Genomic DNA, 15,905 nt, shown 5'->3' on the forward strand with positions numbered 1-15,905 from the left:
GAATATTAAAGTAGCTTATGCAATATTACAGATATTTAGGAAGTTAGATTAAACCTGAGAACTTGATATGTTAAGAAAAAAAAGAGCAACATTTTCAACTTGTCCCCCTTCTCTTTACAAAAGGGAGACTCTGTGGGTGAACTTCCTTGGCCATAAAAACAATGTAAAACTGCAGTTGCTTCCTGTGGTGGTCTTTCCACAGATTTTTGCAAGAGGAGCAGCTAGTCTCTAGAGTGCCACTCCCAGTTGACAGGTTTCAGAGTAACAGCCGTGTTAGTCTGTATTCGCAAAAAGAAAAGGAGTACTTGTGGCACCTTAGAGACTAACCAATTTATTTGAGCATGAGCTTTCGTGAGCTACAGCTCACTTCATCGGATGCATCCCAGTTGAGTCTCTAGAGTCTCACATTGAAATTCAGGTGAAGGTTAATCCTGCTACATGCAACATTCACTTTGATATGGTATTCAACCAAATACAAATACTCCTCTACGAATATATGGATGGGATTAACCAACATTATGTCACAATGTGTATTTTAGCTAGGAGAAGCCTTCACTTATTCTTTTTACAGTATAAACATGCATCTTAATTTTGACTGAACATTCTACAGTGCTTGGTACAAAAGAATAATCATCAATGCATAGTATTTTTATATTCTTCATTATCTGATAAACTGATAGCATTTCCCTTCCACAAGCTAGAATGTTCTCTCTCCCCAGGAGAGCTACCGATTTATAGAACAGGCTACAGTTATCCTGAAAGCTATTGGAAATGTGATTAATAATTTCAGCAGTGAGCCTGAACTTTCCAAGGCCCTGAAGGAGCTGGAACTAACTCACTTCCCTCAGAGCCTCCATGGTACAGGAATAGCAAGAGAACATTTTAAGGTAATGGTTCTAGTAATCTGTTTTTTCTAAAGGACTTCACAATATAAAAGAGTATATATGTTAACATTCATTCTCTTCTTCAAATAAGCTGCTATTATTATTATAAATTATTATTATTATTAGCCAAATTTTCAAAGGGGTCTCCTACTCTGCCTCTTATTCTGCATGCATGGTTTGAAATCCATTATAACTTGCATGTGCAAATGATAGAATTTACAAATACAAATAGAAATTGCCTTTCCTTTTTATATCCAAATTATAATATATGCAGAACAGTACATGCTAAAATCGGAGACTGTGTTTTGGCAGTTTGGCACTGCATATTTCAAACTTCAAAATTCATCAGCTTTTTGAGATCTAATTCAGGATATGAAAGCAAAGAGACTAACTGAAGTTCAGAAGGCAATACACAGCATAATTCCCTACTGTGTCTCAGATTGATGTCTCAGGAAAAAATTGATTTGGCTTTCTGTTATTGAAGACAAGTCAGATTCTTTTCATAGTCACAACATTTCCATGTTTTTTATTATTTATACTTTCCCTTAAATGTTGTATGCATGTATTTAATGCTAGATCTTTCTTCAAAACAAAAAAATAATCATGCTTTTAACATAGAACTTCCTAATGTAATAGCTGCCACTAGAGATATCAAAGTGATTATAATTGAAACCAGCAATATTACTGTTGACTATAATTGGAATTTAGCTTTGCAACCTAACAAATATTTTCCCAAAAATGTTTACAGAAGTAGAGTAACTATCCTGATTTATTTTTTATTGAACACAACACTTTGTACATTGATTTCAACTTGTGTGACTTGTATCCACGTACCGAACAGCTTATGGAAACGATGATGCATATTTAATCAGTTAGATTACTCATTAGAAGTAGGTATTCAATTTTTTACAATCACTGATACAAAACAGAAAGAAGCCAGTCCAATTCACAGTAGTTGCATGTGAAAGTGATGCCAGATTCAAACCTCTCCAATGTTCAGAATTAGGGGAGGAAGTCGGAATCAGAGTTTCGGTTCAGGTTCATCTCTGGTATACAGAGGTAACCAAACGTTTTAATAACCCATGTGCCATTTTATGATAAAGAATCCAAGTCCTATAGGAAGAAATATGTTAGCCATCTCATAAGTGAATGTTTTAAATTTAAAATGAATATGGTACTACAGAGTAAGATAAAAGTTTCAGGAGCAAGAAATTGGAAAATATTCTATCTAGGTCTCTAGAGAGAAGTGTTTGTCATATGTATTTGTGCAAAATGGGAGCTCCAAGGCATAGGTTTTGAAATAGAAAAAACAAACATTTGTGGAATATTCTGTATAGACTATTAATGATCAAAGAAATATATAAATCTGCTTTCTTGACAAAATAAATGGTTGTCTGAATTTTTTCCTCTTTTTAATTTTAGGTTTTCAATAATGCTTTTGGGCATTTGATCCAACAAGTATTAGGTAATAAGGTTCCTTCCAATTTTAAATTCGCTTTCAGATCCTTCACTTTGGATTTGAAAGCCAACGATGCTCCCATGGAAGACAATGTATCTTCAGGTACTGTGCTGATATTATTAATCATTTTATTCAGATTTGTCTGTTCATTTCTATTCAGGGGAAGCTGGTCAAATACCCTATACTTAGATTGCCTAACGTTTGCCATCATAGAAACCCTCAGAATCCCCTATCTCACTCAGTCCGCAGGCAGGATGCACAAAGGGGTAAAATAAGGTTTGCACAGAATTACAGGCAACTGTAATTCTGGCATTTCCTAACTTTCAAGTGGTTTACTTTGCAACCTAAATACCTTTTTGGTGTGACTTTTATGCATATAGTTTATATGTATATAGTCACATATTAAGCCAGAAATAGTGATAAACTGAAAAATTGGCAGGAGAATAGTCTTTCTCAGGGACTAATGCAGGACACTATCTTCCTGTAGTAGCTCTCTCAAATGAGCCATTTGTTAGTTTGTATAATCATTTACTCACTTCCCAGCTGGGTCTGATAATAGAACAAAGCTGGTTGGCCCCAGGCCTGTGGCCCTTAAAGGGGAGGTTTCCCAGTTACAAGGGCTGATTGTCACACATGCAAGACAACTGACTGAAGTCTACCTAGCCTGAAGCACTGACAAGACCTCAGACTCACAGAAGGGGGAAGATCAGACTGGGATGAAGGGGGCAGCTCAGGATGTTAGTTATTTTGCAAAGATCTGTAATGCTGTAGTGCTTTTTAAGAGTATAATGACTGTAATTAAGAAATTATTTTGCTAACCCTGTGTCACAATGACGACATTTAAATTGTCATCCATAGGATTCAATACAAGATTCCTTTGAGATAAATGGGGCAGTTCACATATGGGTTTTTGTTTTAGACTGTCTGCAGACTCAGCCAGACTACACATTTATACTTGGTTAACATTTGTAAGGTTTTCTTCACAGCCATGATGACTCAAAAGAATAGTGATTTTTAAAAGGGCCTGCCTAGATTGTGTACAAGCAAAGGGTGGATTCCATTGCAAATGTTGTGGTTGCAGAATTTCAATGGCCCTGGCTATGCTCATAAATATCCAATACGGGTTCTAACTCCTCTCTTTCAATTCCAGTCTCTTGAATAAGTAATACATTTTCCTTTTGACTCACAAATTCCTATTAACAAAAGAAAATTCAACCTTATAGTATCTTAAAATCTCAGACTCTTGAGAATCTTTTAGGTACAACCCAAAACATACACTTCTTTCTTGTGGGCAAAGTCTTGTTGGTTCAAAGACAAAGTTCACTATGCTCTGGCTAGAATCTGTATAGAAAATATATTTTTGTGAGTACAATTATGTAGAAAGCCTCTTTAGATATTTCCTCTTGTCTAGAAGTCAAGACATGAGCTACAATAATCTTATCCACATCCTAGACAGAACTGGGCAAATGATGGGTTTTTGGTTCACTGGAAATTCCAAAAAATAAATATGAAAATAAGTTTGGGGTGAACAAAACACATAGTCTGAAATTTCTAAAATAAAATTAAAGGAAATTTTGAAACAAAAAGTCATCTTGAATAAAATACCAAAAAGTTTCTTTTAAAAGAACCAAAGATTCCCTAGCATGCTTGAAAGTAGTACTGTTTCAAACAGCATCACATTAAAGTACATCAGCAGGGTCTACATGGACCAATTAATAAACAACACGTTAGTGCACATTAAAAATTATCCCCCTCCATTGCCCCACCATGTAAGACAAGCCTTTAGCATAAGAGTGAGTATGTGACATGTGAGCTGGAACTAAGACCCATCAAACTGTTCTCAACAGGAATTAAAATCTAAATGATGCTTGTGGCTTCTATCTGAGGGTGGCTGGCTTCAAACTGGTGATCTGCAGGTGGAAGGCTTTGTAGCCAATTAGCAGTGCCCTAAAGCATTCAGCCCCCTACCGTGTTACACCATTTAGAATGCGGCTTACTTACTTGAAAGATAAGTTGTTAAATAAAGTTCTAACGTTTTTAGAGCTTACACAGGCAGAGACTTCCATATTCTCAACACGCAGGCAAAAACCACCCACACATCGCTGTCCTGCAAATCCACTGTACAATCAAGAACCTTGTCCTGTTCTTAAAGGGACAGCTAGTATTAACAAAAGTACAAATAAGATAATAAACATTAACACAATGTTCCAATTTAGTTCTAGACATGGTGTTTTGCAATATAAAATGATTTCCATAATTATAATTACTTCAGGCTACTCATGCTAATTTAAGAGGCGACACTATAGATTTATTGGATGAGAAAACTGAGGCCCTACACTCAAGTCAATGGCATTGACTGGCTATGTTACCTCTGCTGTCCCAATGCTACTGCTCAGGCTCCTCTGCCCGTGGCACCAAATGGGTATAGTGAAGGGGAGGGTATTGAGTTGAAAATGATAAAACAGCAAAGAGAAAAAGAGGAACAGCTTAGATGGTGTAGCAATAAAATTTAGGTTTAGTGGCAGTAGCCTGTAGAATTGCTACAGGTTCAGGGATAGAGACCATGTTCCTGCTCCTCCTACAGCCTGCCAGCTCAGCCGACCAAAAATGTTATAGGTTGCAAAGTCAAGTATTCAAACTTTAGGAAATACCATAAAATATCATCTTTGCAACCTTAACTCTGTCCCCTTTTGCATGTGAATGATAACATAGTCTTTAATTACTTGATCTTCCTTCCCCCTATTTGGGTGGTAGGCAGGGTTTAAGCCAGGACTGTTAGGTCTGTTGCACTGACCTTGAGATAATAAACCTGCTGGTAGTAGAAGTATACTGTTATCCTCTCTTTTGATCAGCCTCTGGGGGGGACAGCAGGAACAACACAGTAGTTTGCCAGTGAGTTACCCAACTATTTATGAGACCCAACATTCCACAACAGTATCAGGATTCAACTGTTGATTGTGGGAGGTAATGTGGTCTAGAGGCGAAAGTAGTAGTTGCAGACAGGATAGAGAAGCGCATATTCATTTTGAAACGCAGTGTACCTGAGTGGATAAGACCAGGTTCTGTCATTTAGAGACCTGTCTGAAGTGTCCTTCTACCTTATTTGTTAGTGGTCTGCTTCTTGGAATAGGTATATGAAAGCTTGGACAGTAATAAGGGCTGTGAAAAATTAACAGTATTCAGTAGAAGAGGGGAGACCAGAACCCATGGTCTCCTGACTCTAAACCCAGGGCATTGTTCCCTAAGCCAAATGGTGTTTGGCAGGGGAATCTTTCATTCTCTCCAGTTATGCCTGAGATTTTACCTGATATGCAGGCAGGTGTGACTGGCCTCCCAAATATGTGAAATATGTGAGTAAAACACAAGACTCAGATCAGTAACAGAATTCTTTGTGGGGAAATGTTTTTTGTTATTATGGAGGTGAAAATTGTGGCTCCCTCATTTAGGTTGAGTTGAATTTTTTGCATTTAAACAATGTTGATGTTCAAATTGTTAGGCTTCATAGTTAACAAAACCATTCAGATTAATACAGGCACGTCCTACCTTTTGGCGCTCTTGTTTCAGTCTGTCTGTAGAATCTGACATCACTCCATCAGTTTATATTTGGTTAATATTTTGTAGGTTATTTTCCAGCTAGAACAAGAGACTTAAATTAAATGCTGTGACACAAGATGGCTCCCACTAAGGAGAAATACCAGCTTACCAAATCACTTTGAGCTGGACAAATTTGACCCATGACATTAGTATAGCAGTTGCATAACAACATCATTTAATTACACAATAAATATATGTCCCCACTTGGTTATATCTTGATAACAGTGCTTTAACTTACATTGGTTCTTATATAGTAAAATTTATAACAGGATGATGGAATAGCATAAATGGAAGCTTTATGAGCAAATCAAGGCATTTCTGGAATATAGCTCACATAGTTGTTTAACTCTCAAGCAGTTATAGTGCTTGTAGCCTTCACGTCACACCCTATTTACAGTATTGTTCATTGTTCTTTTTCTTTCAGAGGTGATAGAGCTAAATATTCCTGTGGCTTGGCAGAACAGAACTCCAACTTCTGAAGAAGAATCTGCAGTGCTTAAACTGCAAAGCAATTGGAGAGGGGCCTACGTTAGGCAATTGATAAATGGCAGAAAACCAGGTAGGCCTTTTAAATCTTATTTTAAGGGTTTAGTGTTTCACCATATTATTTTATCTGTGCTACCCTCTTACTAGTTATCTGAAAATCTGATAAAAAATTGTACTAGGAGTGCAGTGAAATATTATAGATGAAATGAAGATGGCTGATTAAATTGAACATTCTGCTTGACCCAGAGCCCGCTGTGACACTCAGGATATGTCTACACTGCAATCGGAGATGCAATTGCAACTCATGTAGGCATAGCTGAACTACCTTTAATCTAGCTAGAGCAGCTAAAAATAGCAATGAAGATGCAGCGGCACGGCCCACAGCATAGGCTGTACAAATCTGCCCGGAACTCTGGTACATACTTGCATTGCTAACCCATGCTGCTACATCTTCACTGCTGCTTTAGCTGCACTAGCTAAATTATAGCTAGTGCAGGTGTGCGTACCTGAGCTGCAGCTACACCACCGACTGCAGTGTAGACATACCCTTAGTCACATCAGTGATGCTAGAAATTCACCATGGACCTGACTTAAAGCTCATTAAGTCAATGGAAAGACTGCCATTGATTTCAGTGGGCTTCAGATCAGGGCATAGTTTGGTTAGCTCAAATATTGTGACAGGTTTAGTTTGTGGAAAGTGGAATATAATTTAGTTATTGAAATATCCGTTTCCTCAGAATAAAATTATATTAAGCCACAAAATGAAACTGTTCGCTTAAAAATAATACTATTCCTTTAAACAACTGTAATGCGTTTCTGAGAAGTATTCCCACAGATCTCACAAATAAAACAAGAGCTCAACATAGTTAACGTTTTATTGTCATTCTTACATAAAGGCTTATGTATGTTTTACTAAAAATATTTGAATATTTTGATGCCCACTTGTGATCAAACATACAGTAGCATTTTCAAGAGAATATGTATGAACAGCTGGCATGGGTGAATCATAAAGAGATTAAGTAAGTATAAAGAGTTCTCTTTTTAGGTTTGCCAATTACATATTGTATATCCACATTTTGTTTTGTGTTTTTTTATTTTTGAGATGTAGATAGTGAAACAGTCTGAGTTTAGGTCAGTAGCAAACCTAAATGTCACTGGCAAAATATTTCATGCATCTTATTCTGACTGAGAAAGAAACGTTGATAAGAATAGTATGAGCAGATTGGGAGGTGGGGAGAGAGACATTGTACATCACTGAGAAATATGTGGGCAACTATAATATAAAAATTGATGTTAAAAATTACAAATAAGTGTATGACAAAACAAGGTTTTTCATCATTCATACCCCAAAAACTGCTTAATCACAGACAGATCTACTTAGCAGGGGAGGTCAGCAGAAAATCCAAGAATGTATCAGCATAATGGATCTTTCAAATCCTAATGGTGATGATAATAAATAAATTTGCATATCTACATCTGGTGATCTCAAAGCACTTTATTGATGTTAATGAGTTAGCCTCACAATAACCTTGTAAGGAAGGTAGTTGTAATTAACCCCATTTTACAAATGAGGAAATAGAGGCACAGAGATTAAAGGCCTAGTTTTCAAAAGTGCAAAAGTCCAAGAGCTTGGGCAAAAATACAAAAATATATTTAATGCTTCAGTTGTATGGAATCTTCTTAATCTTTTCCTAATATATTGCATGTGTTAGAGGCATATACCATGAATATTGTCCCTATGTGTATTTCATATGAAACAGTCCTGCAAATTAAATAAAACTGTGCAAGTCTCGCATGACGTAGTGCGATTTTTCTTGCAAATATTATATAGCTGATGATTCAGTCAAGTCCTAACTTTCTTCGGAAGCAGGTGAGCATCGAACTTTCAGATGTGTCTGGCATTTCCTTTCCTGTAATGGCCCATTCGTATAAGAAGTTTTTATGCTATTGGGTGGTTTCAAGTGGGCTTTGTACCCCCACATTCTGTCTGTTCTCCTATCTATACACTTCATCGCACTAAAGAACCATGGTGATCTTTCCAGCCAGGGCAGGAAAAAGGGCGCACTGGGTGCCAAGGCAACAGTTGTCATATGATTACAATGTTCTGACAGCTCATGAGTGCCTTGGCACAGAAAACTGTCCTGTGAGAAACACATGCTTCATGGGTACCACCTCCTTCAGTAATACACCATCCCTCTCAGGTTGATTCTTCCCTTTGACTGATTGCCAGTGTCACCCTTATGGAGGCTTTTTCTCTCCATGCATTGTGCATTCTATGCCTGGGTCAGTCTTGTCTTCTTTGGTCAGGCACCCTCTCTCTCCTTCAAATCTTTCCATTAAAATCCACCTCTTCAAGCAATCCCTCATGCATTCTTCTCCTTGTTCATAGTTCCAACACTCTCCCTCTCCTGAACTGTTATCCCTAGTCTTGTCTTATTTAGGCTCTTTGCTCCAAACAATTTAATGCCTATCTTATTTATGTCTGGCAAGCACCATATAAATTAACAGTGCTTCAGTCTATATTCATCATTCTGTTCTTCTGGAGATTTAGCTTTCCATGTGTCAGTTGCCAAGTGAGTTTTTCCTAACTCTTCTCTTTTGTTTGTCTCTACCTCTTCTTTCTAAAAAAAAAAAAAAAAAAAAAAAGGAGTACTTGTGTCACCTTGGAGACTAACAAATTTATTTGGACATAAGCTTTCATGGGGTAAAACCCACTTCATCGGATGCATGCAGTGGAAAATACAGTAGGAAGATATATATTGTGATAGACCCAGGCCAGTTGGGTACAGCAGAGTAGCCCCCATTGGGATCCGGGTACAGCAGAGTAGCCTTATTGGGATCCAGGAAGTGGGTGGGCGAAGCTCGCCCACTGCTAAAGGATCCCCCCTCAGCCTAAGGGGGAGATCCACAGGACCTGGGAAACCAAATAATTATGGGGGACAACTAATGAAGAACAGGGACGGGAGTGCGGTCAAAGGATCAAATGAAGGGAACCGGACGGGGACACCGAGCAGAGAACCCCGGACAGCACCCACCGCTCCTCAAAGGCGTCAAGGGAGTCAGTGGATGCCGCCCAGAGGAACTCTGCCCGGAGGCGTGAACGGACAGAGGATTGGAAATAGGCCCCGCAGTCGCAGGAAACTCCATCGGCCAACCTCCTCACTCTGGTTTTATAGATGGCCACTTTAGCCAGGGCCAGGAGGAGGTTGACCAGGAGGTCCCACGACTTAGTGGGGCCATGGACAGGGAGTGCATAGATAAGGAGGTGAGGAGAAAAGTGCAACCAAAACCTTAACAAAATATTCGTGAGGAGCCAGAATAGGGGCTGCAACCTGGCACACTCCAGGTAGACGTGCACCAGGGTTTCCCTCACGCCGCAAAAGGAGCAGGTGTCCGGGATTGGGGTGAACCGCGCCAAGTACACGCCCGTGCTCATGGCCCCGTGAAGGAGCCGCCAACTGATATCCCCGGCGGGCCTCGGGACTAAGGTGGAATAGAGGCTGGCCCACCGGGGCTCCTCACCCTCTAGAGGTGGCAGGAGGTCCCGCCACTTTGTGTCAGGGCGGGACGTGAGGGTGAGGACATGAAAAGTTTGGAGCACGAGCGTGTAAAGATGTTGTTTTGGCACAGTCTAGCCGGCTCACGGTGAAGGGGCGGGGAGGTCGGTCGGGTCCACGGGGCAGGAGCCCGATGAAAAGGTCCGGAGGGCCTGGGGTGGAGGGTGGGCGGGGCGCGCCCTCTTGCAGGACCTGGTCGAGGTAAACCCGAGCAGCAGGCAGCAAAGCGGCCCTCACCTCCTGAAGTACGCGCAGGGCAGTACGAGGTCTGGAGAGCCCCATGCGCTGAGTGAGCGTCAGGGGATCCAGCCAGTCTCCCCGGTCATAGTCCAAGAGGTCTCCAACTTTGGTGACTTCTGCCAGGACCAACCTCTGGCGCACCGAGGGGGACTCCGCCACCTGCACACGGAGCTGGGGGTTGTGTAGCAGGGGTTCCACGAGGAGATCTTCCCCCACGGAGGCCGCCACGGACCTGGTCGCTGCGAACAGTTTCCAGGTCCGGAGGAGGTCCTGGTAGAAGACCGGCAGCCCAGAGAGGTCTCGCGGAAGACCCCTCAGATGGAAATAAAGGAGCTGCCGGTCATATCGGAGCCCTCGGAGGCGGGGCAGGAAGGCGTGCACCAATATGCTCCACGCCAGACTACCTGCACCATAAAGGAGCCTCTTCAGGGCCTGGAGGCGGAAGACATGGACCTGAGTGCGGAGACACTTCAGGCCCTGCCCTCCCTCCTCCAAGGGCAGATGGAGAACCCCTGCAGAGACCCAGTGCAGTCCTGACCAGAAGAACTCCAGAATCAATTTCTGGAGGTTGGCCAGGAAATCCGGGTCCGGAACCAGGGTGTTGAGCCGGTACCAGAGCATGGACAGGACTAGTTGATTGAGCACCAGTGCCCGCCCTCGAAAAGACAGACACCGGAGCAGTCCTGTCCATCTCCGGAGCCGCTCTACCACCCTGCCCTCTAAACCATGCCAGTTCTCCGGCGGAGACGGATGCGTGGCAGAAAGGTAAATGCCGAGATAGAGCAGCGGACCCGCGCTCCACCGGATGGCTTGAAGCACGGGTGGGAGGGAGCTCGCCTGCCACCAGTCCCCTACCACCGAGCCAGAGCTCTTGACCCAGTTGACCCGAGCGGAGAAGGTTGCCGAGTACACAGCCTGGCAAGCCTCCACCCATGCCAAGTTGCCCGGGTCCTGGACCACGAGGAGTACATCGTCGGCGTATGCCAACAGGACCAGCCGCAGCTCCGGCTCCCGTAGCGCCAACCCCGAGACAACCTGCGGAGGAGACAGAGGAAGGGCTTGATCGCCAGAGCGTACAGCTGGCCCAAGAGGGGGCACCCCTGCTGTACTCCTTGCCCGAAGCTGACCGGTTCGGTCAGGGTCCAGTTGAGCCTGACCAGACACTCTGTGGAGTCGTACAGCACCTGGAGAAAACCCACAAACTGGGGACCCAAGCCAAATGCTCGCAGAGTGCCCAGGAGATACCTGTGATCCACCCTGTCGAACGCCTTCTCCTGATCCAGGGACAGGAGGGCGAACGACAGACCGTCCCTACACCCGAGTTCCAAAAGGTCCCAGACCAGATATAGGTTGTCGAAGATGGTGCGGCCCGGGATGGTGTAGGTCTGGTCTGGGTGGATCACGTCCGCCAGCACGGACCTTAGCCGCAGTGAGATGGCTTTCAGTACGACCTTGTAGTCCGTGCTGAGGAGCGAGACGGGACGCCAATTTCATAAATCGCGGAGGTCCCCCTTCTTTGGCAATAAGGCGAACATGGCTCGCCTGCACGAAAGAGGGAGGACCCCCTCTCTGCAAAGACTCGGCCCAGACAGTAACTAAGTCTGGGCCGAGAACGTCCCAGAACGTGCGGTAGAACTCCACAGTCAGCCCGTCCATGCCCGGAGATTTATTGGTGGGCATGCAGCGGAGGGCTTCCGAGAACTCGGCCAGAGTGAGAGGCAGCTCTAGCCAGTCTCGGTCGCCCGCACTGACCGTCGGGAGTTCGTCCCAGAGCACTCTGCAAGTGTTAGGATCGGTCAGATCCGGGGAGAAAAGGCCTGCGTAGAAGGCCCTGTCCCTCCCGCACATCTCCACCGGATCCGTGAGGGGGGTGCCGTCCTCTGCGAGGAGGCAGATGATGTGCTTCTTGGCCCCCCTCTTTTTCTCCAGGGCGTAGAAGAAGCAGGAGCCGCGATCCATCTCCCGAAGGAGGCGGATGCGGGATCGAACAAAAGCACCCCGGGCCCGATGATCCTCGAGGGCCCAGAGCTCCTCCCGCTTCTCCTGGCACGCCCCGCAGAGGGATGGATCCTCGGGGCTCGCAGCCAGACGCCTCTCCAGCTCTAAGACCTCCCGTTCCAGCTGCCCTATCGCCGCATCCCTCCGTCGGCTGGCGCCCCGGGTGTAGTCACGGCAGAAGAGCCGGGCACGCACCTTCCCTAGGTCCCACCACCGCCGTGCCGAGGGAAAGGCACACCGCTGCCCTTGCCAGGCCAACCAGAACTCCCGGAAGGACGCCACAAAGCCCACGTCCTCCAACAAGCTGTTATTAAAATGCCAATAGGCCGGCCCCGGCCTCTCTGCACAGAGAGAGACCGTCACAGTGGCCAGGTGATGATCGGAGAATGGGGCTGGCCGGATGCTGGAGGAGTGGGCCTGTGAAAGATGGAAACGTGATAAATAGATGCGGTCCAACCGAGAGTAGCGCGACCAACGGGCCTCCACCCGGACAAAGGTGAACGTCGAGACGTCGTCCGGGTGGTGGTTGTGCCAGATGTCCACCAGGGAGTGATGGTCGACTATCTCCCGGAGGACGTCCGCGGCAGCTGGGCACTGCTCGGTCCCCGAGCGGTCCCACTCCTCGAGGGTCGTATTAAAGTCCCCACCCAGGACCAGGCACTCGTGAGGATCCAGAGTGCCAAGGAAGGCGGACTCCTGCTGAAAGAAACGTAGGCGCTCCGGGCCCAATGTCAGGGCATAGACGTTGACAAGATTGACCACGAGCCCCTCCAAACGGACCCGGAGGTGCAGCAGGCGGCCCGGCACAGCCTCGGCGACCCCCAGCACCTCAGGCCGTAGGTCGGGGGAGAACAGGGTCGCCACTCCAGCCGTACGAACTGTGAGATGGCTAAAGTAGACCCTGTCCCCCCATTCCAGCCGCCAGCTAGCTTCGGCGGCCAGATCCGTATGGGTCTCCTGCAGGAAAATCACAGAGTACCCCCCTCCCGAAGGAAGGAGAGCACCTGGCACCTGCGGAGACCCATCCTACAGCCCTGGGTGTTTAACGTGATGATGGTAAGAGGTGCCATGAGGAGGGCTGGGGGAGATCCTCGCCAGCAGGGATGCTCGCGGTTCCCAGTGGGCCGCGCAACAATCCGTGACCTACCCCATAGGTAATTAGGGAGTCACGGAAGAGGCGGACCCGCTGGTAAGTCATGGCGGCCTGCTTCCCGGTCCTTTTACCCTCCCCCATAAGGGCCTTCGCAGCCCAGAGGATGAGATGGAAATCCCCCCATCGCTGCAGGGCGAGCTGCACCTTATTACAGGAGCCCCAAACGTCCTCAAGGAACTCCCGCAGCTCCTCCCGCAGCGTATGGGGGGCCGGGGCCACTAGCCCCCGGCTGTCCTCCGGAGGGACTACTGATACAGCCCCGTGGTCCACCGAAACAGGCAGGCAAGGGGCAGACCCCCGACGTGGCGCCCGATGGGCTGGCGCCACGCAGCCCCCCTCAAACCCTGGCTCGAGTGGGGGCGGCGGAGGGAAGGTAGCAGCCCCTAGTGAGTTGGGACTGGGGAATACAGAAGCCGCTCCCTGGGGGCTATCCTCTAGGAGCGAGGAGATGACGGCCCCAGGGGCGGCAATGATAGCACGGGAGGTGGGGGGGACAGGGGCGGGGTTGACATCAGGGGCAGGGCAGGGATCCAGAGTAAGGGCAAGGCAGGGGTTGGGTGCAGAGCCAGGGAGAGGGGCAAAGGTGGGATCCTGGGCCCCAGGAGCCAAGCCGTTGGAAAATGGCCCCTCTCGATCAGGCTCTGGGAGGTATGGGTGGGGCAGGGGGCCCTCTATGACGCTGGGCTCTGGCACCACGGCTGGCATAGTAGTCACAGCACCGTCGGTGGGGTCCCCACCTGGGAAGGAGGTCAGTCGCCCCACGCCTTCGAGGGGCAACCTGTGGGGCTCGGGTCCCAGTCGCAGCGCACCAGCTGTCACCTCGGTGGACTTGGCGGCTAACAGCGGGGTGCCACCCACGGCGAGGCAGATGGAGGAGCCCTGGGAACCCTCGGAGGCAGGAGCAAAGGTAGCAGTTAGGGGAAGGGGACATGGGACAGGCGGGGCCGGGGTGAGGTCGCTCAGATCAAGTCCCGCTAGCAGAGGGTCGTCCTCCCCCTGGATAACTGGGGTCAGACCCAGGGCCTCGATCGCCTCATAAATGGAGGTGAGCTCTCCTTCCGCCACCCCGGAGGTCTCCCCGCTAGTGCCTGAAGCGACACTCGCCCCGAGGCTCACGGGGGCTCCGGATGGTAACGGGGCAGGTGGGGCTATATTGGGGTCCTTGGAGGGAAGGGACTCCAAGGGAGGGACGGTACTGCCCTCCCGTGCTGCCACGTTTTCTCCAGCCGGCACCAGGGGATGGTATGCGCCCACGGGCAAGGCAGAGGGCTTGGCATCGACGCCCCCCCTTCTGGTCTTCCAGAGGGCTTCCGCATCGGTGGAAAGGAGCGGAGCTCAAGCCTTCCGTTTGCCCCGCTTCCCCTGGACTAGGGCCCAGCCCTCCATGGCATCATTGGGGGACCAGCTAACAGGGATCGGGTCAGGGGGCAAGACCGATGGCTCAGGGACCGTGGGAGGCAGCAGTAGGGCAGAATAAGGGAGGGAGGAGTCCCCCTGGGGCAGGCCCTCTCCCACGCTTGGCAATATCCCTGCTGCACCCTCCTCTAGGGGCCCCGCCGAATTGTAGACAGGAAAGGCGGGGCTCTCCCGCTCGCCTGGGCGTGCTGGGGGGAGTGCCCCTGGGGCCCGAGCGGGAGCAGTGATGGACTGAGTGGGAGGAGGGGCGGCTTTGGGCGCCGGGCAGCCAGGGGCGCTGGCGATGACGGGGCCAGCGCCCTGCCGGGGCTCGGGGGTCCCGGATGCCTCTTCTTGCCGGGCCAAGGGGCAGTTCCTCCGGACGTGCCCGATCACCCAGCAGAGGTAGCACCGGGCCTCCCCCGTGGAATAATGCACCCGGTAATGGGCCCCCTGGTAAGGGATCAAAAAGGACCCCTCAAGCGCCTCTCCGTCACGTGCCGCCGGCGGCAGTTGCAGCTGCACTTGCCGGCGGAACGAGAGGACGTGACGGAGGGTGGGGTCCTTGCAGCCCAAGGAGAGAGGGCTCAAAACAGAGATGGGCTTCCCCAGGATAGAGAGGGCAGGTAACAGGGTGGCATTGGGAAGGAAGGGAGGGACGGAAGTCAGGACCAGGCGGACGCCCAGGTCATCCAGCAGCTCGAGGGGGATGAACACGCCTCCCACCGCCAGGCCCTTCTCCGCCGCCTCCTGGGCGGCAGCCTCCGATGCCAGGAAGAAGACCACCTTCCCGTACATTTTGGAGGCCACCACAATGGCCGTGGGCCCCACCGCCCTCGCCAACGCCCGCACGTACATCTCCACGTGGGGCGAGGCGGGCACCAGGAGGCAACGGACGCCGTGCTTCCTGGTCATGGTGGGAAAGGGGCCCCGGCCGCTATAGCTGGTAGCAGAGGCGGCGGGCAGGAGAGATGACGTAACGGTAGGCGGGGGGGCTGCCGCCACCTGGGCATACGCCCTGGAGGCCGGGGGAGGGACACCCGCAGAGCTGGTGGAAGGAGCAGCGGGGTGGGAGGCCGCGGCTGGTGGCAGGGCCGCGGCAGTGCGGGCAGTCCCTGCCATGGAGGGCCTGGACTTTT

General features: G+C 48.4%; 1 protein-coding gene across 3 annotated transcripts in view; it reads left to right on the plus strand.

Moving 5' to 3' along the window:
* ADGB (androglobin) overlaps positions 1–15,905 on the plus strand; it is a 224,409-nt gene that overhangs the window by 123,805 nt on the left and 84,699 nt on the right. For all 3 annotated transcript variants that reach the window (XM_073337563.1, XM_073337564.1, XM_073337565.1), the window contains 3 exons: positions 720–887; positions 2,307–2,445; positions 6,362–6,496. In XM_073337563.1, coding sequence (XP_073193664.1) covers positions 720–887; positions 2,307–2,445; positions 6,362–6,496 — 442 coding nt within the window. The remainder of the gene's footprint in view (positions 1–719; positions 888–2,306; positions 2,446–6,361; positions 6,497–15,905) is intronic.

The sequence above is a fragment of the Lepidochelys kempii genome, chromosome 3 (assembly GCF_965140265.1).
Source record: "Lepidochelys kempii isolate rLepKem1 chromosome 3, rLepKem1.hap2, whole genome shotgun sequence".
NCBI lineage: Eukaryota > Metazoa > Chordata > Testudines > Cheloniidae > Lepidochelys > Lepidochelys kempii.